This window comes from Eurosta solidaginis, chromosome 5, assembly GCF_040869045.1.
Source record: "Eurosta solidaginis isolate ZX-2024a chromosome 5, ASM4086904v1, whole genome shotgun sequence".
Lineage (NCBI taxonomy): Eukaryota > Metazoa > Arthropoda > Insecta > Diptera > Tephritidae > Eurosta > Eurosta solidaginis.
In genome coordinates, this window is record NC_090323.1 from 275081055 (window position 1) to 275108565 (window position 27511).

Below are 27511 nucleotides of genomic sequence, written 5' to 3' on the forward strand. Positions count from 1 at the left end.
ACTATATAGTAAACAATGCGCTCAAGTCTCAATGGAACGTAACTTATGGTTTTGAGCTGCATAGGCAACTGCTACATAAAAACACATTTGTACTGAATTAAAGAATTATTAACAATGCGATGGAAGCAGCATCATGCGATGTTTATTGCAGTGTGCATGAAAGAAATTGTTCTGGAAGATATTGTGATTCATGGCTCTGTTTGAATGTTTCGCAATAATGAGATGAAATGTGTATCTGCGCCCCAAACATCAGACATATAAAACAAGGCAGCCAGATCGGCCATGTCGCGACACGCGGAAGGTACCTGCTTTCATTCTTTTTGATATGCGCAGGATTCGAGAATCAATAGGGGGACTCATGATAGCATATAAACTTATAAGGTGTAAAATTATATCCATTTACACACGCGGTTATATGAACGCACCTAGTAATACTCTTGATAAACTTGATTGTTTTTCAGCTGTATTATTTCCAAAAATTTTTTTTTGATTGTTATACAAATTAAAAAATACAAAGATTAAGTGAAAAATCAAAACTAAAACGCCTTTACTTGCTGATGTTGGAGATTTTTGATGAAAATGCCGTCTGTAATGTCTGCAAGGTTGCATTCCTTTGAGTTTACCGCGTTTACACAATGAAATGTGCGCGTAAATTTATACAAATTGTGTAAATGATTTTTCATACAAAATTTGACAGCTCGTGCGTAAACTAGATAAATTTATACGTTTACACACTTTATAAGGCATTTATACGGTTACATGAGTCCCCCTAATATCAAAACTATCCCGTCATAGCTAAAGTCAGCCCTTGCTATTGAGCTGAAAAACGTGCATCCTGAAACAGTAGTTAAACAGAAACATAAAATAGTTTAAACATGTATTAGACGAAAATATTAAAATTCAAAACAATTTCGTTTAATTTAAATTGTTTTATATAAAAAATTTTACGCATTTGAGTTATAGAAAAGTCAACTCAAAATAGAATTGGAGAAAAACGTGATGTCTTTGCATACTTTTCCAGGAAAATTGATTTGTATGGTTTTTACTACAGTTTTTCTTCTGAATGAAAAAGTAGTTTCGCAGAGGCAAATTGAGTTTCAGAGTGGGAGTTCAAGATGGCGGATTAGAAAGAGAAGCTGCCAACGTCACTCACCTTGTAATTGCATCATGGTTCATGTGTTTCACACGTTTGGCCAGAGCTAGTGTTATTTTTGATAGAAATCACTACACATCTATTCTATGCATACGGCATTCGACCCAATGAATTCCTTTTTTATCTTTCGCATTCTTTACCACCTTTACAATAAATTATTCCATCCCATCGATTTTTTATATGGCTCTATGTTGCAATCGTTAGGCAAAGTTATTAGGCTCTGAAAAATGTTTTAAACTTCAGGGCCTCTACTTACACGAAGGTTGCTTATAAACTGGCTGCAGGATTGTATAAATTTCCATTGAGTTTCCCGGCAAAATAGGAACAAACAACTTTGTTTCTTTTATATAACTCATTTCTGCTTTATTTGGTTTTAATTATTAATTTGTGTGTGTGGCTTTGCTTTGAAAAATTTCACAGTTCACAACCTTACATATTGAAAATTGATGGATGATATATTACCAAAAGCAACAATTGGTAACAAAATTCTTTATACCTGTAAAATATTATTTTCATTAGAAGTAAGCGTCCATTTTATGTTATTCTAAATATGGCTCAGAAATGTTGTTCTTTGATCGTTTTGTAAATTCGGGACGTTGGTTATTCTGAGATAGCTGGAACGCTTAGGAGGTAAAAGCCAAATAAAACTTCCTTAACCCTAACACCATAGTCTTAACCATACCCATATCCATAACCATCCAATGTGATCGATTAATGGTGCCTTAACCTAAAAATCGTGAAAAATTCATAAAAACGAAGAAAACGCAAAAAATTACAAACATATTCCACAAAAAATAAATCTCTTAGTCATAACGTAATCTACAAAAAATTATTAAATTCACCAACTCAAATATTTTTAGGTTATGAATATGGCGAGGATCCAAAAACCAATTGATTGGCTATGGCGTTAGCGTTATGGTATGGCACACTTAATCGATTACTTTCCTGTCCATAAGGTAGGTTCGATCAGCTGATTTATTTGGTTATGGCTTTATTGTTATAAGTCACCATTAATACGCCCTTAAGGCTCCTTACGATAAGTACATAAATGTGTATGTACAAACATATGAATATGTGTTGTCAATCGCCATTTCATTAATTTTATGTTATTTGTTCAAGTCTAGTGCTTTTTTAGCTTTAAATATGCAATACTAAGGCCCGGTTTTTCAGTAGTTGGTTAAGCTAAGCTTAAACGCTAGTCAATTTTAAACTCCAGTTAAACTACTGAGCAGTTTTTCGGTCACAGTTTAAGACCGCCTTTGGGGTAAGCTTTTTGTACGGCAACATTGGTTTTTTATTATCTAGATAATTTGTAATCCATCTGTTGTGGATTTTGCTTACCCAACAAACATTTAACCTTTATGTCAACAGCAGAACTTTTTTACGCACGTCAACAGCAACACACCCGGGTATGTACATACGTTTTGTATGGCAAATGGCATGCCGTTATAACCCGGCAGGTACACATCTCTGAAAAAATCGATAGTACCTGCGTTAATCACTTGCGCTAAAAAGTATAAAATAGGGTTTACCAGTATTACGGTTTTATCATGCACGTATGATTCGAAGTGAAAGGACGTTTCTGTTTATTTTGTGGAAATAAAAAAATAAAATCAAAGTGAAATGGCAGATGGTAAATGGTTTACTCCACGACAACTAAGCGCACTTTCGTACGAAGAACAGCAAGCATATATTCGTCAAACGCTTGAAGAGAGCCAAGAAGAAATAAGTGACCACGATTCAGTAGCTGGTGACGAGGCTTTAGATGAATGTGTAGGTGATATTGGTGGTGATGACTCAGACTTAGAAGAGCCCACGTTACCAGAATATGACCCAGAGGACGGCAGTGATTCAGATGAAGAACTTGAAGATGCACCAACTGAAACTGGGGAATATTTTACTGCCAGAGATGGTAATGTTTGGTCTTCGATACAACCACAACCTGTAAGATTCCGTACGCACAACATTCTAAGAAGTGCACAATCTGGACCAGTACGGGCAACGCAAGGTTTGACCATTTCAAAAACGTTCAAATTGATAACGTCAGACGAAATATGCGACATAATTATTCGTGAATCAAATCGAAAGGCAAGGCAATTCTTTGATGATGACAATGCAAAACATCCAACAAGAGAACCGAGATCATAGATTCCCATAACAGAAAGTGAATTTGATGCATATTTGGGCGTACTTTTGCTAAGTGGCGTTACACATTCTGGTTACGTGCATACGAAAGATTTGTGGAATACTAAATCATATCCATTATATCGTGCTGCAATGAGTTTACGACGATTTTGGGAAATTAGCCGCTTCATTCGTTTTGATAATGGAAACACACGCCAGCAACGCAAACAAACTGACAAAGCAGCAGCAATATCGGACGTTTTTTTGATGCTAAACAACTGTCTTCGTAGATATTACGTGGCAGGAGCCAACGTCACCGTAGATGAACAATTGTATGCTTATCGTGGTGGAACTGACTTCACGCAATACATACCATCAAAACCTGCCAAATATGGGATAAAAGTGTGGTGGGTGTGCGACTCCATTTCGTTCTATCCATTGCAGGTACTATCAATATTGTTGAAAATTGTTGAAAGTATAAATAACTAAATTGAATTTAATTTTTCAATGCAGGGACAAATCTATACAGTAATGGCACCGTCTGGTGAACGTGAAAGAAACGTTGGTGAAAGAATAGTCAAAGATTTATGTATCAACCTTTTTGATGGAAGTGGAAGAAATAGTGTATGTGACAACTTTTTCACTAGCTACAACTTGGCAAAATCTTTGATGATAGACAATAATTTATCTATATTGGGTACTTGCAACAAAAGGCGTACATTCGTGCCAGCAGCATTTGCCAACCCCAAGGGACGTGAAGCTGAATCGTCAATGTTTGGGTTCTATAATCACGTTACGATGTGCTCGTACGTGCCCAAGAAAAACAAGGCAGTTGTATTATTGTCCACTTCTCATTATACAACAGAAACGTCCGGTCCTAAGAAGAAGCCATTGCTTATATTGGACTACAACAAAACCAAAGGTGGAGTTGATAGCATGGACATGTGCTTGTCCGAATATAGTACCAAGCGGCGCACAAATAGATGGCCTTTGGCTTTCTTTTATAATATTGTGGACGTTGCTGCGTTTGCTGCATACATAATATACAGTGTGGTGGGTGTGCGACTCCATTTCGTTCTATCCATTGCAGGTACTATCAATATTGTTGAAAATTATTGAAAGTATAAATAACTAAATTGAATTTAATTTTTCAATGCAGGGACAAATCTATACAGTAATGGCACCGTCTGGTGAACGTGAAAGAAACGTTGGTGAAAGAATAGTCAAAGATTTATGTATCAACCTCTTTGATGGAAGTGGAAGAAATAGTGTATGTGACAACTTTTTCACTAGCTACAACTTGGCAAAATCTTTGATGATAGACAATAATTTATCTATATTGGGTACTCGCAACAAAAGGCGTACATTCGTGCCAGCAGCATTTGCCAACCCCAAGGGACGTGAAGCTGAATCGTCAATGTTTGGGTTCTATAATCACGTTACGATGTGCTCGTACGTGCCCAAGAAAAACAAGGCAGTTGTATTATTGTCCACTTCTCATTATACAACAGAAACGTCCGGTCCTAAGAAGAAGCCATTGCTTATATTGGACTACAACAAAACCAAAGATGGAGTTGATAGCATGGACATGTGCTTGTCCGAATATAGTACCAAGCGGCGCACAAATAGATAGCCTTTGGCTTTCTTTTATAATATTGTGGACGTTGCTGCGTTTGCTGCATACATAATATACGTTGACAACAACACTCACCTGAAGTCATATACAAGCCGCCGTAGGATGTTTCTCCATCAGCTAAGTGAGCAACTATGCATGCCAGAAATAGAGAGAAGGGCGAATAACAGCAGAATATCCAGAGTTTTTTCAACGCGCAACGCCATCGAAGCCATGATAGGTAGGCCCATCCGAGTTGTGGATGCTGGAGCAGATGAAGCGGAGGAGCGTGATAGTACGGGGCGCCTAAAAGTAAAGGGGAATTGCTACATCTGCTCCAAACGACGCCCTACTCGTAAAGCATGCACATTATGCAACAAACCAGTGTGCGCAGAGCATTCCAAAGACTTGCCGCAATGCGATAGATGTAATTGAATTTCAATAATTTTAAATTTTTTCGTAGTTTTTTTAATATTTTTTTCATAAGTATTTTATAATTTATAATAATTTTTATGCCATAAGTATTTTTTTCACTCAAAATAAACTATACTTTTCAAATATTATCATATTTGCATGCGATTTACTATACATATGGTATGGTATACCCAGGTATGTATGCTGTTGACGTAAGGGTGCAACTTTGTAAATGAATGGGCTTTATCTACCAAACGGATGATCCAATCCTAACCAAAATTGGGACTATTGCGTAAAACAGTTTTCGCTAGGATATCACGAAATTTCAAGTCGATCCAATTATCCAGTTCAGAGCTACAGCGTTTTGAAAACGCAAAACATACCCAGGTATGTTGCCGTTGACATAAGGGTTAAAAGATATATCTCCAGCGAAACATCTAGTTCCGGAGGTTGTTGTTGTTGTTGTAGCAGTTCAGGAGTTGATATCCAACTTCATTCTCCAACCTTTGAGAAATTTTGTATAATTTATAGTTCTCGATTTGATGTCTAACGTCATTAGCATTTTCAAATTATTATCCAACCTTTGAGATATTTTGAGAAATGTACAGGGGACTTATTCAGTAACTGTGAGTTTTAAAATGTACACTTTTTCTTCATATAATTTGTATGAAAGAAAAATGTACAGGGACGGACAATAATTATTATTTTTTTTTCGGAGTCGAAAAAGTCCTGGTCAAAAAATTGTCCTAGGTGAAAATGTTTGAGTTCCCAGGTATCCCTATAGCAATATCATGTCGAATCATGCATCCTTTTTATTTTTCGAACTTTTTCCATAAAAGTCTACATATAAAAGTAAAATCTGTATTTTTATTTTTTAAGTCCGATAGAACTAGTTAAACTCGGACTTTTAAAAATATAAGTCCCGAAATAAAAGTTAAATCAAGACTTTTATTTTTTAAGGCGGAAATAAAAGTCCCGCTTGATAACAAAGAAACGGCTTATCCGAATTAAAAAAATTTGGTACCAATCGATTCTCCTAGATTCCTAAAATTTAAAACCTTCTGGACTTTTGAAAATTTCTGTTAATAATACTAGAAATTTATCATAAACAAACTAGATCGAAAATCTCGTAGTATAAAAGGTAAAAAATAAAAATCCGAAAATAATTTTTATCTTGATCCAAATATATTTGAAGTCCAAAATTAATAGTTTTTCAAGGACTTATATTATAAAAGGAATAACAGTTTCAGCCCCTGAAAATGTACATTTCAAAACCCCTAGTTACTGAATAGGGCCTCAGTTTTAAAATGAATATTCAACACGTTTCTCCAGTTGATATCCTAACTTGGATATCTAGTTGAGGTGAAGTTAAGAAAAAATCTCCAAGGTGGTACCACCATATCCAACAGCTATTTATTATGTGAAATAAACACCTGATTGATAGCAGTAATGAAGCGGAATTTATCAAAAATAAATTATATATATTTTATTTTCGTGAAAACACTGTAGTCTTGGAATCCTACACTTGAGTCCAGTCAAAGAACCACAAGTTGGGAATTATAATTTTTTCAACTTAAGTAATAGCATTTTTCGCTTTATACAAAATTCCATCTTATGCTAAGTACACTACGATTCTCGAATTAAGCCACTGTTTCGTAACAACTCTTGAGATTTTAGAGGTATGCCTAGTTATCAACATGAGCTCTAATGGTACTCAAACCCACATGCTGTTGGGTATATTCGGCGCCATTTCGAACGAACGCAAATCACCGATAGATTAACTAGAGTTTAACCCTGCCAGATCGGCCGCTGAAGCTCAATAAGTTTGAGCGTAGTTTAACTGATAAACTGAGTTGAACTTGTACTGAAAACTGGGCCTCAGTGAATGAGCTTCAAAATAAATTAAGCAATGTATGTATGTATGTATGTGTTGTGCTCTTTGGTTCATGGTATTGTATCTTTGTATGGCAACTAATCTATGAAAAAAAAGTAGGCGGAGAAAGTAAATGCTGTGCGGTCAGTGCGGTGTGTTGCGAAGCAACGATTTTTACGAAAGTACAATAGAACAAGTTTTACAATTTGGCACATTTACGCTCTAAAATTGATTTATTTTTAAATTAATTTTTTCATATTTTCTCAATCTAATAAATATTTTATTAAAATGTTGAGCAAATTCTTTTGCTTCTGCGTTTTGTTGTAGCTAACTTTTAATAAATGTTAATTTCACAGTTCTATGATAATTCAATTTAAACATACATATGTATGTGCTTATGTATTTGTGGACCTTTGTTGCTATGTTTGTATGTATTTTATTCTTTTCGCTTAATAACTTTCACATCTTTACTACAAAATTTGCCCATCATATGATTTCAATACCTTTTGTTTGGTTTTAAAATCTCTCGTATTTTATATGTAACACTAATAGTAAGCTAACGAAGGTGTTTTATGTAAATTTTATCATTTATTCTCTCAATTAATTCGGTATTGAGTGGAACCACATCTTTTTGCGACTTTCAGGTATCAATATTATATAGTAGATAAGTGGATCAAACAAAAATTAGTTCGTTTAATTTTTATTACATAGTCTTTCATTCATATCTTATTTTATTCCCAATATGTCCCGAATAATAAGTTAAAAAATATGAATGTTTTTAAACGGTTTTATTTAGGTCGACTTGACAGGCTGCACGGCTGGACGGCCGTTGTGAACGAATTTTGTAATTAAAATTTAATTAACTTCCCGACAAGCTACAAGCTTGAAACTTGGAATATTTTTCAGAACCCGATGACAATGCAATAATAGCCGTGTTTTTTAACACGCGCGTATACGTTTCGTTTGCGCGTGTTAAAAAACGCCTATCTTCGCTTAGATAATGCTTAGGAGACCCATCTAGCGGCTGTGGTAAAACAACTAGCTACAGCAACAGGGTGTACCGAAAAGCGGAGACGCAACGCTCTGATGGCCATAGGGTATAACATATAGCTGAATCAGTTGCGATGAATTGTGGACACACATATAATACATAGAATTAGTGTACAGGGTGAAACAAAGACACATATTTCAGTTACATCTGAGTATAATGCGTATTGAAATTTAGTAGGACAAAATTTATGCGCAGCAATTTCAGAGGTGTATTTATAGTTTGTCTCTTAGCAGTCAATATAAAGTTTAAGCGTAAACGGATATACGCGTGTTAAAAAACACGGCTAATAAGAAAAAAATCGTCGCTAGGTGGCACAAGGATCGAGATATTCACAAAAATCGTATTTGTGGTCCGATTTGGCTCATATTTGGAACTCATAATAAATACAAGAATAGAAAGCGACCTATGAAAAAAGCGCTGCTAGGTGGCGCAAGGATCGAGATATTCACAAAGATCGTATTTGTGGTCCGATTTGGTCCATATTTAGAAAGCATACCAGGAAATATGTCCTAGGTATTTTTCTGGACATAGCCGGAGATTTCAACAATGTCTTGAAAAAAGCAATCATGGACAGTCTGAACTCGACTGAAATTCATTCTTCTTTAACAAACTGGATCGGCTTCGTGTTAAGCTGTCGTGGAAACTCCATGTGGAAGAGAGAGCGAAGAAAGCCTCCGCGGCACTGGGATGCACGTGGGGCCTATCACGCAAACTCTCTCATTGGGTATTTACGGCAGTTGTGAAACCCAACTCCATTCTACACATCGCTCCTGCAAACCTAATGGCAAAAAACATCGCGTTATCAACTGCAGGCCACATCGCCATCTAATATCGGACAAACGGAATATATGGTCATGGTTCCAGATTAATGAAAGGGGTCGGGTTTTCTGTTTACTGTGTCGATTCGGAAATAAGTAGATCCTACAGGCTGCCATATTACTGCAGCGTCTTTCAGGCGGAAATTATAGCCGTGAAGAAAGCATGCTTAAGCTGTAGTCGTGTCAATTTATCTATTAATAGTCAGCCAGCGATTAAGGCAATAATCTCACACAGTACTTTATCAAGAAGTGTTGTAGAATGCTAAGAAGCATCGGAAAAACTTCGCTCAGCCGGGACCACACATCTATGCTGACTACCCGGTCAGAAAGGGATGGAAGGTAACGAAAAGACCGATGAGTTCGCAAAAAAGGGTGCAACACTCGCTGAAGCGACGATGTCCCAATAGGTTTGGGTGAAATCAAAGTAGACAGGAGTTGCATATGATCCATACAGCAGGAAAGGCGTAGGCAGAAGCGAGGGGCTGCAAAATTTCTAAGATAATGTGCAAAGCCAACGATATAAGACTCACAAAGTGGCTCATATCTCTGAAAAGACAAGACTTAAGGCTCACGATGGGGATACTAACTGGGCACTGCCTTCTGGCGTCACATGCTTATAAATTAGCAGGTGTAGGAAGTGCGAGGTGCAGGAAGAAACTGTTGAGCACGTTCTGTGTTCGTGTTCTGCCTTATTAGGAGCGGCAGAGTTACCAGATCCCGAGGCAGTAATTAAGGTAGGTCCTAGAAAACTTCTAGTTTTTGTCAAGAGGACGGAATTATTCCATAACATAGGTCCTGATATTGGGGTTCTTCCGTTTGGACGTCAAATAAATTCTGTTAACATTATGGACACATTCGCTATATGTGAGGTCTTTATTGACCAGCCAGTTCAACCTAACATAACCAACCCTTCTTTTGGCCTTGAGAAACTCTATAACATAGTCGTTTTTCATAGTTTGGTGAAACGAGAAGCATATTTTAAGGGCCTTAAAAACGTATGTAAAATAACCGTTTGGTTGTATTTTGGAGGATCAAAATATAAAAAAAGCCCTATCAATACCCTTTCAAGAATTAAACAACAAAAATAATTCTGTTTAAGAATTCTTATTTGAGTTAAAACCGATTAAAAGCCACCAACCAAGTACCATTGACAACAAGTATCGCCTACTCTAGGGTTTCGAGCCATATTTTGCCGCACAACGTAATCTCCTAACATAAAACTGGGAGTCAATTCGGGGTATGCGTTATAATAAAGTGAAAAGTATTATGTACAACCAAATTAACCACGATTTTCAATACTCGTTTTACGTTAAAACTTCTACACTGACACAATTAATTGGAAGAGAAAAAAAATTAACGCCTATATGCCAAAGTGAATTGAAAAACTATAGCGCAGAGCCGGATTGATTCTGTTTTGTTTCGCCATTTTATTGTTATATTTTTTAACTTATGTTTAAAACGATTAGTAAACTACATACATATTTAGGTTCTTTAGTGCTTGCATAATGCGGTGTTTAAAAGAAGAGATTTGGATTTTTTTCGTTATTTCCTGTTTTTTAGGTCTTTTGATATTGAATAAATACAAAATAAAATCAAAAAAGCTGTATTTAGTGTGATAAGGAAGAATTGCCAAGTGTGGGAAGACTCATTCGGATTCACTCAACGTTCGTCTTGCTAGGCATTTACTTTGTGAAAATTTTAATATATGTATTTAACAATACTTGAAAGACGAAAGATGTAGAGCATGGAAAGGGTACGCGTAACCTTTTAAAGCGTTTGTGGTATGAAAACCTCAATCAGCGTAAGTTTCGTTTGAACTTATTTGCTGATGTGCACATGACTAATATTTAGTAGAAAATATCTACTTGTTCCATAAGTGTGTACGTTTGTAAGTATCCTCGGATTTAAGTTTCCCAAGAATCTTTAGATTATTACTAATACTAATTTTTGTTTTCTTTTTTTATTTATTTTATTTACGATTTTCATTTAATTAAAAACTACAAGTAATTTGGCAACTGATGGATTTGATTTCATTTCTCACAGAAAATATAGTCATAAAATGGCTACGTTTTCTATCTTTTAATTAACATTTGTTTGTATGCTTAATTTGTTTTGCATGTTTGTATTTCTAGTCTACTTAACGCACAGAAAAAATTGAACGAAAATTTTCAAACTCTTTAATATTGGACAGTGATTCAGAAGATATTTTTTTCGAGTAGTTATGTATTTAATGGTAAAATTTTTAAATGTAAATACTAAAGTATATAAACGTTCTATAAACTAAAAGTACGGAATAATATCTCATTTAGCTGATTATTATTATTATTATTAAACTTTGGCTTCGAGTTAAATAATTTAAAAATGTTAAATAATAATATTATCAATAATAAAAATATCCAATTAATTTGGACCTTTGTGCCTTTTAGTTTTCTTTTCTCACTGGACCGCTTGTAATAAGCTGAATATGCTTTAATTTGATTTGTCCGTAATGTGTTTTATAAGTTGTAGAAAGGCATGTGGGAACACATACATATGTATATACTCATGTAAATATATATATACATATGATATATACGTAACTGTGCTCCACACTTATGTATATAACTATATTATGAATGTATTTAGCATTATAATTTGAGCGAGTTTTTAATGTTTCACAAATTCATCGATACTACTTCAAGTGATATTCTTTTCCAAACACTTGTACCTACATAGTTACATACTTTCTTTTCTGGTTTCTAAATTAAACTCTTAAAAATATACATACTTATACGAACACCTTATTTCTATTATATTCTTCTTATATATTTCCTCTTCATAAGTAAAATAAAGTTTTTATGGGAAGTTTTTTGTATATTCTTGTTATGCGTTTATTTTTTGTCGCTTGTTGTGCTGTCCATTTTATTTTTAATAAAACTATTGCGTGTGGGTGTGTCGTGTACTTATTGTTTTTATGTGACGCTTAATCTGCAGCGTGGCAGCTTCATGTGTGCAAGAAAGTTGTGTGGAAAATGGCAAAAATATTGATTTCACTGCTAATTAAGCAGACTCTGAATCAATATACATACAGTGGAGCATGAAAAAATTGCACTAGTAGCAGATTATGCTTATTTATTTGGTTTAACTAGTTTTAATTTATATGTAACAGAAACTACAGAAATAAAAGCTTCAAAGCATACAAAAAACTAGAAAAAATTTTATTAAATAAAATTTCACACTTTTTATCAGGACTATTGAAAATTACATATATGTAATACTCCTATATTGCTAATAGAAAATGCTCGCAATGTGTTTTGAATTCGAAATCAAAACAAGACAGCCTATACAATTTTTATGATTGTAGCAGCATAAGTGTGACAAGAAAAACTTCAAATTTAGGTACATTCGATTATTGAATACAAAAACAAAAACGTTTAAACAGCAATATATCGGCACTCTGATGTTTGGGAATGTACATACTTAGCCTTTTGTAGCAATATAACATATATGGAAAATTATAATACAATTAGAAAATAGAAACAATAAATAGTAAATTTTGAGACGGTAATTCGAGCAGTTTCTTAAAGTTCTTGACATTGGCACAGCTGCAAGTATTAGGGATTTGACGACAACTTGGCCATTTTTACTCGCACGTGTTAGCGACAAGATTACTAAAATTGGCGATTACTAGAATTGGCTTTTAATGAATATCAATCTGGGCGCCTTAAGTAATGTGAAGATAACTTTTTATTTTTGTTTTGATCGCAATTTTGTTGTTTAAATTTAAACGAAGGTTCATTGTGTAAAATTTCACAGGCAACCCTAAAGCATTATGAGCATTGTTTGGTTTTCCAATTATTTGTGGTTTCTGTTTAAGTCGAACATATTTTAAATGAAAACAAGTAAATATAATCAAAATTTGCAAATGCAATTTTGAATTTTGGTGCTCTTTTTTTGCGCTCACCTATATGCATGCATTTATTTACGCACCACATAAATCCGTAAATTTTTAAACTCTTATTTAGACGATTTTTATACTATGAGACTCAATCTAAATATTTTTTGTTTGAAAATAATTTGAGCAATTCATTTCTCTTGAGAACTCTTCAGCATTGCATAGGAAGAGTTTTAGATATTTGTTGTCATATATCTATTTATTTATAAACAATGTACATATGTGTATATGTATATACATATATATGTGTATATATGAAATGAGAGAGCAACCAACACTAGCACACTTACACTAAAATGAAATGGTATTCCATAATAAATAAGGTTTGAGTTTTTTTTTTTTTAATTCAACAAATACATAATACACATAATAGTATAAACAGTTATTTGTTCGCAAATTATGATATATTAGCTGCATTTGTAAACATTCAGAGAATTACATAAAACTTTTTTATTGTGAGCTATGATTCAGTTCCATAAATTTCCGAAATTGCATCCCATTGAGCGTTTTAAAATACTGTGAATTGTAAGTGAATTTTGGATTCCCTATACAATATGAGCATGTCGAGACACTGAACTAAGTTAATATGTATAAATGGAAGCGTTTCTTATACTTGCTTACTTCATTGTGACCATATGTAGAATATCATTCTTTTTCTTTTTAAGTTCTCCCCTCAATAAATTTCGTAAAGGAGACAGAAAAAAATTTCATTCGACAACTAAACTATCTAATGTTATTGTTAATCTTTTTCATTTAAGGATATGTGTACGTATCAATTTCTTATCGCAATATTTTTTTTATCTCAAAGTTTTGGTTTATTTACGCTAAATAGCATTTATTAAATGTAGATAAAACAATTTTTGGAAATGCTTTATGAGCTGCCGATGGGAATGGACGATTTGGATGATAAATAAAATGTAGTGTGAAATATGAAGAAAAGTTCCCAATATAAAAAGATAAAGATGATAACATTATTGAATTCAAACAACAAAGTCGATTCTTTGAGACGACATTCAATTTAAAATACAATACAAATAAAAAGTGATTAACTTATAGTTTGTCAATGTGTATCACTAACAATTAATAAGTATGTGTATAATATTTATGCATGAGTTCGTTTTAACTATAAAATATTTTATGATTGACCAGAATCAAAAAAGTTGCAGGTAAAATGTTTTAAAAATGACACGATTTGTGCTTGTAAATGTTTGCACGTATGTATGTATGTACCTACATACAAATAATAATCATAAATTATAATAACATACGTTTTAAGGATAAAGTTGATTGTATTAATATATAATTTAGTTGGATTTATATATTGAAAATATATTTACGATTCAGCAAAGTTTACTGCCTTGACATAACATTAATCTATTTTCTGGCAGATAATTCCAATCTTGTTTTTTAGATTTCATATTCATACTTTTGGTTTAAAATTTCAATTCTACATATTGGATAGACATTAGTAAATATGTGTATGTATGTTTGTACGTATATATTATGTATAATTTCAAATATTTATTGGACGACATTTAATATAACAACTACGCTTTTGTTCTGTTTTATTTCCTTCATTGGTTAAGTTAATTGTTGTGGGTGTGTATGTGTGTGTGAGTGTATTCTGTGTTCTTTTTAAACGACATAATAATTTTCATATTATTTTTATTTATTTTGTATGTATACTTCTATTTTGCTTAGCTATATTTTGAATATTTGATATTAATCTCATCGTTTTTATGCTTAGTTTGAGTATTTTTTGGTTGCTTCATTAAAAATTGCATTACTTCTTGAGCATTTCAAGGATTTCATATTTATCTTAATTTAATATATATTTACCCTTTATTCTTATGTAATAAATTTGAATTTGGTTTCATGTGATGTGTAAAACAATGTATGAGTACGTCTGCAAGTGTCGAACACGACTGCCTCAAGATTTGATAGGTCTTCAGTTCAGCAAATATTAGAACTCCGAAGTTTTTCTGGGTTGAATCAATTAATACGGTGCGAATCGATTGAATCCACCTCGATACATGGTTGCCTGAAAATATCAAAAAAATGTTTAGATTAAAATTGGAATGATCTTTTGCCTTAGGAATTTGTTCTGCATGTGAGATGTTGCATCGTCACAGGTGGAACAGTCGTACGCAGTATTTCATCTTTGTTGAAGCATTCAGATACAACCAGCTAAAGATTTTTGGTTCTAATAGATAGATTGAGACACTTAACATTCAACCATTATTATGCGGTAAAACAGTCATAATATCTTTGTATTTACATATGCATATTATAATAGGGACAAAAAATAGACGCGATACATTAGTGAAGTTATATATTAAAACATCTCTGCGAGTATATGAAAGCAGCTTGTTTTGTTTAAATACCTTTAGAAACGAAATTTCGTAAAAATAATTAATTTTTCTTTACATTCATTGCTAAAATCCAAAATATAAGTGCCACGGGTGGGATATGTTCGAATTAAAAGCATTCAATGAACTTGTTAATAAAATATATAAAAACTTACCCCATAGCCGGGAACTGGTCCAATGCCATGTCCTAAATAGGGGTCCGCGAACTCTCTTGCAGCGTAACTGTTTTTGATTAAAAAAAAAACAAAATCAGTAACAGTCATAGAAAAAATTTTGCAAAACGAAACGTACACAAATTACATAAATTTTTTTTGTTTAAGTTCATGATTTGTTTATTTGATTGTGAATTCATTATGTAAAAAATTAATTTTCAAAATCATTTTTCGCTTGCTCACACAATAATTGATTGAAGGGTGGCTCAAAAAGTCAGTTGCTTCGTGTATTTCTTAACAAAAATTATTTAGTTTGGCAAGCACTTTGCATACATTTATTATGGAAAATTTTAAATTGGGTGAGTTTTCAGTTTTTCTTCTCTTCCCCTTTCTACAAAAGAACATAAAAAATTAAATAAATTTCGGGAAATAAATCAAAAAATATGTAATACTTTTAACTAAAACCTAAAGTAAAATAAAAATAATTTAGATGGCTAAGCGCCAATTAAGTAAGTAAAGTAATATATTGAATACACAAGTGCATAAAAATATTTGATACTGTAACGATTTTGCTGCAATTCCCCTTATTTGCAATCTTCTGCCAACGTTCGTATCGCTAAACTGTTGAATAAATAACTCCAATATTGAATAATGGAAAAATGGCCTTTATTAAAGTACTTCACAATAACACTTATACTTTGCAACGAATAGCTTGCTTAATAACCAAACTGATTGATAGCTCAAATAATACTGCTATTGCTCGCTCGATGGCGTCTTAATCGAAACTGAATATAGCGCCTCTACCGCTGATGCTTTTATACTCTGTGATTTCCTCCCGGCATCTTCTAGGCGCTTCCAGAATTTTACTTAGTTATAAATTTCTCAGCTACAACTACAGATGTATAGTTTTTGTAGCTTCTCTCATACCCCATGCGCTTGTATGTGTGAGCGACACTTCCCCAATCACAATTGCATACATTTAGGGGCATTTCAGATAAGTTATCTGCATGTGCTTGTGCGTTGCTTCTCATCTGCGTATACGTACATATGTGTAGACATAATGATTGATTCGTTTATGTAGATACAAGTGACTGTCTGCTTTATTGTTGTTGTGACTTCATTTACTTAGCATCAGACTAGGGATGTGAGTATCACTTAGTATCACTCATGATCGTCACAATACTTTTTTCCTAAATTATTTATAAAACGCCAAGTGGATTAAACCAATTATTAAACCGCTTTAGTGACTGTCGCCATCTCAGTCGGGATAGAGTCGTTTCTTAACGGTTTTTTTACCCTGATATTGTTCTTGTTATAAGAGAAATATGTGTAGCGAATTCTGTCACTATACTTAAATTTTCCTTCGAGTCAACACTCTCCAGAGGTAGGAAAAAGCTTGGTCAAACCTGTTACTTAATTTACCTAAATTATTGAAAACACAACAGATAACAGGCAGATAATAATAACCACTGTAAAGGCCAATATCCTAAGGACAAATATAGTATAGCAGTGTCATGGTCAATTTAATAATTAACCGTAAAAAACTTTAAAACCTACTTTATTTCGACTACGACTGACTATGCGCCATATGCTCAAATAAAAAATTTGTTAAGGAAGAACGAAACAAAAATTTAACAGAAGTAAAACTTAAATAAATAATTGCACCGAATAATGCAAGCCACATAATTTAATATGTTTTCATTCTGCAGTATATGTAATCCGCAATATGAAATCGTTACAAGTTACATATATGTTAGTAAGGATGACCTATTTCAAATGAAAGATGATAATGGGACGGATTTGATTTTAAAGCAAATTTTGGTTTGTGTTAAAGGACTTACCCCGCAACAGTAGCGTAACCGGCTAGGCCTGGCTGTGCAGCGGCGGCAGCGGCGCCATATGCCGCCCTAGCGGCCACCGCTGTGTAGGTAGTGGCAGCCGTTGCGTAAGCCTGCTGTGCTTGCGACAGCGGTGTCTTTAGTAGCGGACCTGTGGCCTGTAATAGTCAGAGACAAAGATATGTTAACCTGGAAATTCTAATGTAATACGAAGTAAATGAGGGATCAAATTAGGCTGTGGGATATATTTTAAGTTACTAAGAAACGAACAAATGAACGATGAGTGCACAGCGGTACATGACTGACGTAATGTAACTGTGGACGGGGTGGTGCAATTAAAATCATAAGCAAATATGCAAATATTTAAGTATATATTAATCTACAATATTAAGTGGCCACATAAAAGAAATACGCATTTTATGCATAGTAAGTACTTATCTACAATTTAAGTTTGTAGAGGTCGACGAGATAATTTATAATAATTTTGAAAACGCATGCGAAAATTATCAATTTAGTAGTAAAATTGATAAGTATAATTTGTAGAAAAATGTGAATTCCAAACAGCAAGTCCTGAAAAGTCAAGCCAAGCCAACCATTGGCCAAGATTAGATATATAGACGAATTCAACCGAAATAAGCACAGATTAATAACAACAACATATCTATGTTATGTAAAACAAAAAAGGAAAGACACCAGAGCTGAGAAAAACGTATTAGCAAAATGTATTATACCGGTAAATAAATAATGAATTACTTTGTGAAAATTTAATTCTTGTATTTGTTCTATTTTTCCAATTTTTTTCACAGTTATTTGCAAATAGCAGCGTAGTGCAAAGGAACATCAAAATTCAATTAGAAAAACATTTTTCTAATCGGCGTGGCCCCTCGGCAGTGATTTGGCAAACACTCCCGAGTGTATTTCTGCCATGAAAAGCTTCTCAAAGAAAATTTATCTGCCTTGAAGATGCCCTTCGGAGTCGTTCCGCCAATTTGCAGGAAAAATTAAAAGGAGAACGATACAAAGCGGAAGAGAAGCCCGGCCTAAAATCTATTCGGAGGCTTTCGCGCCTTGCATTTATTTATTATTTTTTTTATATGACCGCATCTGCTAAGGTATCTCAGGGTAGAAATACACTCGGGAGTGTTTACCAATCCACTGCCGAGGGGCAACAACATTTCTAAAAAAAAATTTCTAAGGTACTTCGATATAAGATGTCCTGTTATTTGAGTCGGGGATCTACGGCTAGTTAGGCCGACAATACCTTTGCAAATATTTGGACTTGAATTGAACTTGAACTTGCTCCAAAACAAAGCATCTGAATCCTTTCAACACATTAAAAAATATAGTTTCAATCGTCACGTAAGACTTTGCTAAAGTTTGGAAAATTCCTTATTTTGATTTTTGTGTTAATCAAAGAATTGCATAGCTGCAAAGATATTTAAACTTATTTCCTTTCTGTAGCGCTGTGATTGTATACATAACAACATTGTTAAATAAAGCAAAAAAATACTCAAAATAAATTAGTGCTGTGGTAAAAACAATAATCTTAGATAAGAGTTTATGTTTGTTGTGAACACATTCAAGGATAGCTAACAACTGATGCAAAAGTAGAAATTTTCATTCAACACATCAAACCGAATTGAAAAATTAAACAATATGCAATTTGAAGCAATATTTTTTAACTGATTTTTAATTTTTTGTTTACCAAAACATTCTGTGGTACCGGAATGCGGTTGATCATATGTGGGGAACTGTTTAGCGTTGTCACAGTGCGGCGCTGTAAGTTTTCAAGTAGATATATGATAGATATTTTTTTGTTTTTGTTGTAATATGTTAGCTCAGTTTAACAGAATGTACATAGCAGTATGTAAAATATGTATATCAAAAGGTACGCCAAACAAACTAAGCGAATATATGTACATATGTATATAGTAAAATTTTTATTAAACAATTAGCACTACTCTAGTCAATAACAAATACACGTGGCAATTCACGATCAGGTGCAAATGGTCTTGAGTACATCGTTGCATAGCAAATTGTCATTGCATACCATAAGCAATGCAATAGATTATCAGTGGTTTAAATGCAAGTTTTTACGAGTTTATAAAAGGAAATTAATAAATATATGCGTATATGATTGTGATCTTCCATATTCTAACAATACGCACAAATTTGTTTCAGTCAACTCGCGATTCACAACCTGTCTTTAACATTTTTTTCCTAACTGGTCTTCATTTAAGTCTTGTAAAGTTGTTTTCCTTTGTTGGTTGCTATGGGCATCTACTAAATGGATTACTTTGTCACCTCATATGCAATTGATCGCGAATTGCCTTATTGATATTGCAATGAAAATATGGTAACACAGGGCTCATACAAAAATCGGAAATAAATACTAATTCTTTTGGATAAGCGAAGTCATAACATCAATATTTAACAACAGAATAATTAATCTACATACACTTCTGGACAGACAAATCGGCCTATAAAGCTCAATACAACAAAAATGTCAAACTTAGTGAATCTGGAAAGCTTTTCCCCTTCCACTAATACATATTTATATGATTTTTGTTTCTCAAATTTTCTAAAATTTGTTTGTGACCACCAAAAACTTTTCAAAGTGTTTCTTCTTAAAAGAAGAAAACATCACACAGCTATAAACATTTTCCCGAGAAAAAATAGTTTGCTTCACTTTTTTTTCGGGTTCTGCCAACTTTGGTGCTATCTGTAAACACTAATTTATAAGATGGCTATAAACACGCTGAATTGTATCAAAACTAGAAATTAATTATGAGTTGAAAACTGACTGAGTTATTAAAACTTTAATGAAAATAAAATTTTAAAATATGTAAAATGGTATCAGAACGACTAAGAAATGTTTAATTGGCACATTGTTTTCTAAGCGTGGAATCACCCTTTCCAGATTTATAATTTTGTAGTTACCCACCGCTTTTAAACCCATCAACAGTTTTGGATTGAAATGAGAAAAAGATTTCAAGTTGAGTGAGGTGTCATTTTTACGGAATATTCTGACTAATCTTTTAAGAATCTTGCGTGATATTCGTAGTGGGAGATAAAAGGCTCCATCCGTCAGCCATAGAGTTTTGCGTCACTAACTTTAAGTATAACAAATAACAATAATATATATACTATGCAAAAACATAACAATGATTGTATGATCTAAGAAATAATTATATGAGTCATTGATATCCGATCTTCCACTCGCAGCATGCCTTTCAATAACGGATCTCTAATTTAAAAACAATAATGTCATATAAGTAATACATACATACATACATACTTATGTAAGCAAAAAAAGTGATTTTCCTACTTCTACTTATTTACGGCTATACCCGCTTGTATATTTATAAAAGTTTACTAATAACAATCACAAGGCTTTGAGAAATCCAAAAAATATTACACACTTATCAACTTATTTTGCTATTATGTGAAGAGTGCAATATATATATGTATATGAAAAAGTGTATAAACCGATATTCCCATTTCCTTTCTCTTAACTGTAAATTCCCAAAAGAAAAAAAAAAGCCAGTACTATCGTGTGAAGTTTGATGTGAAAACATTTATGCAACAACCTTAAGCTGGAGTCATTGGTGCCGTATGTCGTATCGGTGTATCCGTATCCCTAACGTAATCAGCTGTTTATCGTTACGACGGCAAACCAAAACCCAATTGGTTGGCTACGATACGGTTACGACCTTAGCGACACCAATAATCGATTGCATTGATTCTCATAAGGTTGGTCGAATCAGATGTTATAAGGTTACCGATACGGTTACCGATAAAGCACCAATGTCTCTAGCTTTATTCTATTTTCCGCAGAAAACGTGAGCGACCACGCCTTTGAAATAGTGAGCGATCTTGCACTAAACTACGCCTTTAACTTAGCCTTAGCATTAGTCCTTAAATTCAACTTGGCCTTAAAAGTCGTCGTTGAGTTTTTCTGCACCGTTTTCTCTTTACTTCATATTATGATTGTTTTGTTTGAAATTTTTCCTCCTCGAGCAACCCATGGTGGAATAACCAGGGCCCGTATTACGTGTTACGATCCGTGATCGAAACTCATTTTTTAAATCACAATAGCTCTGAAATGGTGGGTCGGATTAATGGCATATGCGAAGTAGAGACAAATAGTACTCGTTAGATCCATAACTTATTAAAATTTGTTGAAATAGTCGGACAGCTAAATAGTTGTTATAGTTATCGCCTGAGTGAAAATGGTTTTCAGTCACTGTTCGTAATACGTAATACGGGCCCAGTTAAGGTAAATAAAAGAAGACAGAAAATGTACACTATCTGAAACGGTAGGGATGTATTTTCAACGGTCAGAAGAGGGTACAATTTTTAACCGCTGTGAAAAAAATGAGCAGATAAATATATACCTTAGAGAAATTTTTTTTCAGCATATCAGTGCTTCCTACAGCCAATGCTAAAGGGAATACACACTATCAGTGAGAGTTTACAATACTTTTAGCATCAAATAAAAATAAAAAATTCAATTTGGCTACTTAAACTGTGATGATCAGTAAAACTCAATTGATGCAACCAAAGTAAACTGACCTCAACTTCAACAGCAGTTGAAACTTTTATCGGGCGTAAAAGGGAGATGTGTTATCCATTATTTAGTCAACCTTTACTGTCTTTGGCAGCACTTAAATGGGTTCAAAGAAAGTTTTACAGTCACACTTGGAAGTAATCGTAATACTTTAAAATGTGCTTCCATCCCTAAAAATCCATTGTAGTTTCCATCTGCTCTGTTATTTGTCGCTCAGTGTCGGAAGTAAAACATATGACCTTCTAATATATTATATAAACTTGATCAAAAGATCCCCAAAAACTCTTGACAGTTGAATTCATGATGTGTTGCTAATGTTCCCTAGTTTTTATTTACCAAAATTTGTCAGGGGAGTCGGCCTGGAATCAGAAGATGCTGAGCCGAAGCGAGCCGGATTCATATATTCTAAATTATAATCCATAACTGTAACATTTTTCTCATCTTAGTGGTCTGATTTTTAGGGTAAAACAGCAACAGTGAGTTAAAATTTTTTTGTATATTAAGAATACCATTGTTATTCATAAATAATTAGAAGAAGTTTCGGATGTAGCTTTTTTAAAAATGTTACACTCCGCACTGATGGTTGTTTTTCAGAAGAAGGGAAAAATTGAGACCTCTTTTACGAAAATGCAAAAAAATTTTGAATTTAAAACACCGAAATAATAAGCTTAGGAGCACTTGCAGAGCGGTAAGTTATATTTTTAACTCACAATTATTGGTGTATTATATATAAGCGGTTTGACACCTTGCACTCACATTCCTTGTCGGTGTTCTTTAATTTTGGAAGAGTATGTTATCCACTTTGAGACATGAAGCTTTATTGGAGAATGCTCCTGAAGTAAACTCTCCGGCAGTCACATTTGACACCGAGTTGCTATAGAGGGAACATGCTGGTGTACATGATGCGCCATAAATAAATCCTAAAATAGATATATGGATTGCGGCGTGGGAGTTGGTGTCTTCCCTGAGCAAGTTAAGGTGTCGCTGTCAGTCCCATATTCCCAACTTCGGCTTTTATATTTCAAGCGGAAGCTCTGGCTATTTACTCAGATAGCCGAGAAGCAGTCAAGGCGCTAAACTCACCAACTAATTCGCCTAAAACCGCGAGCAGCTGCAAAAGGTTGCTTCAGGCCGCAGATAACTTTGCAAACATATGTATGTGTTCCTGGTCACAGGAACATTGAGGGCAACGAGAGACGGACGAACTTGTAAAGGCAAGTGCACTGCTAGATGCTGCGAAGGTGGTTGGGATGCATCATTCCATCGAATTAATCAAAAGTAGCATACATAGCATGTTCCAGGAGATAGTGGTCTACTGCTCTAGCACTGTTTCACATTTCAAGGAGTCATCAGGAAGTTGCGGAGAGTTGAAGTGTTAGTATGAAATGTTAAGCTTTGTACAGAGAGTAATAATATGACACCACAGCTGTAACTCTTCCAGACAACTCGTAATCCCCTAATCTTTAAGTGCAAATAAAAAATAACTAAGACGTGCTGGCCTGTAAGTATATTGGTAAATTCGATGCAGGAAAAAGTTCTAATTTCTGTATTGCGTTATTATCAACTGGCTTGAAATTCCACTTACATATGTATTATAAGGAGTGAATCCTGGCTTATAAAGTAATTACCCGGTGATCGGCGTTTTTCATTTTAATGAGAATACCGAATTTAAGTATTGTAAAAAACTGCAAGAATTAAGAATTAATTCAACAAAGCTGCAAGATCATCCAAAGCCCGATATGGCAACACTGGTGTGGAAATGAAAATTCTTATACGTATATATATTGTAGGTGTAAATTATTACAAGTAGTAAGAGCACGATTAATAAAAACAAAAAAGTTTGTTAATTGTAAATTGCAGAAAAGGTGAACAACCAAAACCAATAACAACCATGAATTGTACGAAACGTGAGAAGAATATTGACAAATACTTAGATTTGTAATTATTAAATCAATAAATAATTTTGGAATTACATTTAGCATGGCTGCTGGCTGTGCGGCTGGAACTTCTCCGACCGGTTTGGCTGCCTGTAAAATTTGTATTTAGATTTCAAATGGTCACACACAGAGACACACTTACATAATAAGTACTTTAATTTAAAATAAATACCTAGCCAGCACTTTGAAGATTGCCTAGTGACCTTGGCTTCTAGCCGTTTGAGTCTCTATCGGAACGGATATATAATTTGGTTCTCTTTTTGTATGCCCTTTAACGAGAGCTTTAAAATCACATGAATGCGCTCTCTGTAGGGTAAAGTAATCCTTCCTCATATATGTATGGAATACTTCTATATTACTATCTGCTCGCACTTAAACTACTACAATCACAAACAATTTGTAAAAAATTGCTTATTTTTTACATCGATTTAAAAAAAAAAATTAGTAACCTCTTATGCAATTGAAATAACAAAAGATTTTCCAGTGCCAATTCCCGTTTTATTGTAAACAGATTTGTTTGTTGGGAAAACGGAAACGAAGTTTTATTTTTTCATACAGCTTCATTGCAAAAAATAAATTCAAAGGCCACTGGGCCGTTCAAATTTTTTCCGGAAATATGTATACATGTATGTATGAAATAGCTCTAATTGGCATTGGAAAATCTCTCGTTATTTCAATTGCCTAAGAGGTAATTAATTTTTTATTTTTCAAATCAATGCATAAAATAGGCAATATTTAATTTTTGGGAAAGGAAAATTGCTAAGTACTCTAAATTGTACGATTTGTTTAAAATAAAAATGGTTAAAATATCTTTACCCGTTCAGAGGTTATGACCAATGCAAGAAATGAAAATTTCACTTTAATTTCAAAATTTTTTTAAAAACAAAGTATAGGGAAAATCCTCATTTTCGATACTCTATTAAACAAGGTAACTATTTAAGTTACCCAAGGAAAAGTTGTTTTAATTGGCCCGGAATAAAAAATTTGTCCCAATATAGAAGTATTACATATATGGTAATATTAATTTTCCGACTAAGAGAGCTCAAGAAATACTAATTTTCAATTCGATTATGCTTCAAAATGCTAACTGAGGTCTACCTGTTTCGCATAATTCAACTTCGAAATACTCGGTAAGTTGCTCTTTGCACTTAAAAAATAAAAAATATGAATAAAATTCTTATAACCTACAGTTATAGTTAGCATTGCCTAATTTTTTCGTCTTATTTATTTTTAAACTTTAAAATATACAAATTAATTGCACATTTGGATATTTACCTGGAATCTCAGATTTTGATCGGCGTTAGCTGCAGCAGCTGCTAAGAATGGATCATAGTAAACGCTGTAGAAAGAAAGTATTGCATTAGTATTAAGATATTGCAGATTTGTAAGTATATGTGCGTATTTGCTAAATTTGGTCATGATAGGGGGTACGTACTTAAAAGCAAAATTCAAATTCATTTTTATTTTATTTCCTTACATAAAGCATTATTTTGCTATTGGATGACAGATAAACATACATAAATTGGTTTAAAACGCCTTTGTAAATATGTACATACAACACAATATTCATATCGTAACACATAATTACAGTTTATTTTCTCACATTTTTTTCTTTTTTTTAAGATTCTAGCACATTTGTGTCTAAACCAATCTGTGGTAAATTGAAACAAAAATCCGTAGAGATATTCCCTATTAAAAACTTCCGTTATTCCTAGCAAATAATTTTTTATTTGTAGGTAACCTTTTTTGATTATGATACCTTGACCCTTCTCCTCTAGTCTTTATATACATACATACATACAAATATCGTGTATGTCTGTTGAAAGTATCGTTAATAAAACATTTAAGCTATATTTTGTTCAAACTCCTGGCATGCGAATAGACTCGAACATATATATATAGATATTTATATGCAAATCTATATACAATATTAATAAGGGAGTTCAGCACCATTGCATTGTAAACCTGTGTGTCATATTTTTTACAATACACTAAAAAGATACACGGCAATACATTTACTACGTCATGGCAAATATTCAACATCAAAAACCGTAGCTAATGTTTTCAATATTAAAAAGCAAATCAAGTCAAAACTAAAAAAAATATTCAAATAAAAAATTGAAAACTAAATTAGTTGATCATGATCCGAAGCTTTCATTTACTATAGAACCGTTTCAAATACACACAATTCTGAACTCCCTTAATATATAGGAATGAATGTAGTAACATGCAGATTGAAAATTAGCTAAAAACTAACTAACGTTTTGCTAATGACTTTTCTTTCTCAGTTCGAACTTTTGCATATTCTACCAAAGCTAAGTAAACTTTCGATAACCACGTACATACGAATGAAAAAAAACATAAGCAAAATAATTAAGAGTAATCTAAAGTATTTTTAAACATGCATTTATAAAAATATAGGACATTTAAGACATGAACCAAGTTAAAGTTTTAATTAAACAAATTTGATATTTAAACCCCACGCTTAACCAAACAAACATTTTCTACTGAACACAGATCATTACTATATGAAGGCTACCTGCAAAACAAAAAAAAAAAAAAACGGATATTAAGAAACCAAACTACATAAATAAGGACTGTTAACAATGCTTCGTGGTATAGGAAGTTATACATGCGGTAAGAGGAATTATGTAATTAATACATGCACTGCTTGTCTAAAGCTCTAGAACAAAGCTTAAAAGAAGCGATTTTGTATTCATCGTTATCGTTAAATCAGATGAAAGATAACCATTAGTTTAAGATACAGAAGAATAAATGTTAATATTAAAAGCATGTACATATGTTTATGTACCAATGTATGTATGTGTAGCTAAAATCCACTACAAACAGCGCATCCTAATATAATATAATAAGTCTTGGGTTCGATAGTATTTTTATCCTAAATTGAAGGCAAATGCAAAAAATATCAATCCAAAATCATTCAAAATCACACGCACATATGTAGACATACATACATATATGTAAGTAAATGTAAATCTCAAAATGCAGATACTTACGGTGTAAATCCATGTAAAGCCGTACCGGCCGCATTAGCTGCCGCTGCTATAGATGCAGCAGCAGCCGACTGTGATGGTGTACCTGTGCCTGTGGCGCTTAAACGTGCTGCATATGCAGCAGCTGCCGCATTAGCTGCTTGTGGTGTGTTGGCTGCAGCTGCTGCTGCTGCTGATTGTGCAGCAGCTAGCGATTGTAGTTGATGTTGAGCGGCACTCGTTTGCATTGCGGCTGCAGCAGCTGCGGCATGAGCTTGATTTGAAGCGTTTGCTGATTGAACTTGTAGGGCTTGCTGTAAGCCTAATTGATGTGCGGCGGCCGCCTGTTGTGCGTGATGCGCATGATGATGTGCCGGATGATGGGGGTGATGCTGATGGTGTTGTTGTTGTTGTGCGGCTACAGCAACTGCGGCCAGAGCGGGGTTGAAAGGCGCGCCTACAACTCCCATGTGTCCCCGTTGAATGGCGACGCCACGCATGGCGGCAGCTGCGGCTACAGTGGCTATTGTACGAAGTAAAGCCCGTCCATAATATGAGAAGATATATTATATATATATAGAGAGTTATGTTTGCCACGTATTTCGTTAGAATTGAGATTGTTTGTTTGATTGTTGGTTTGTCACGTGTGTTCGAGACGTTTATCAAAGTGCAA

The 27511-nt window shown here is 33.7% G+C and overlaps 2 protein-coding genes across 14 annotated transcripts in view; one reads left to right on the top strand and one right to left on the bottom strand.

Annotated features, from left to right (window-relative positions):
- Positions 1–1486: 1486 nt before the first annotated feature.
- Positions 1487–27511, bottom strand: part of Rbfox1 (RNA-binding Fox protein 1) — a 347547-nt gene continuing 321522 nt past the window's right edge. For 7 of the 13 annotated variants that reach the window (XM_067790960.1, XM_067790964.1, XM_067790962.1 and 4 more), the window contains 7 exons: positions 26863–27361; positions 25121–25184; positions 23882–23935; positions 19044–19115; positions 17342–17496; positions 15504–15570; positions 1487–15020 (listed from right to left, as the gene is read on the bottom strand). In XM_067790960.1, coding sequence (XP_067647061.1) covers positions 14976–15020; positions 15504–15570; positions 17342–17496; positions 19044–19115; positions 23882–23935; positions 25121–25184; positions 26863–27361 — 956 coding nt within the window. In that variant the 3' untranslated portion in view covers positions 1487–14975. The remainder of the gene's footprint in view (positions 15021–15503; positions 15571–17341; positions 17497–19043; positions 19116–23881; positions 23936–25120; positions 25185–26862; positions 27362–27511) is intronic. The other 6 variants (XM_067790968.1, XM_067790967.1, XM_067790963.1 and 3 more) reach the window with 5 other exon arrangements.
- On the top strand, positions 2687–4365 carry LOC137253647 (uncharacterized). The gene is made up of 2 exons (XM_067790972.1): positions 2687–3721; positions 3791–4365. Exon 1 carries the CDS (start codon positions 2777–2779, stop codon positions 3299–3301), a length of 525 nt encoding a protein of 174 aa, XP_067647073.1. The 5' UTR covers positions 2687–2776; the 3' UTR covers positions 3302–3721; positions 3791–4365.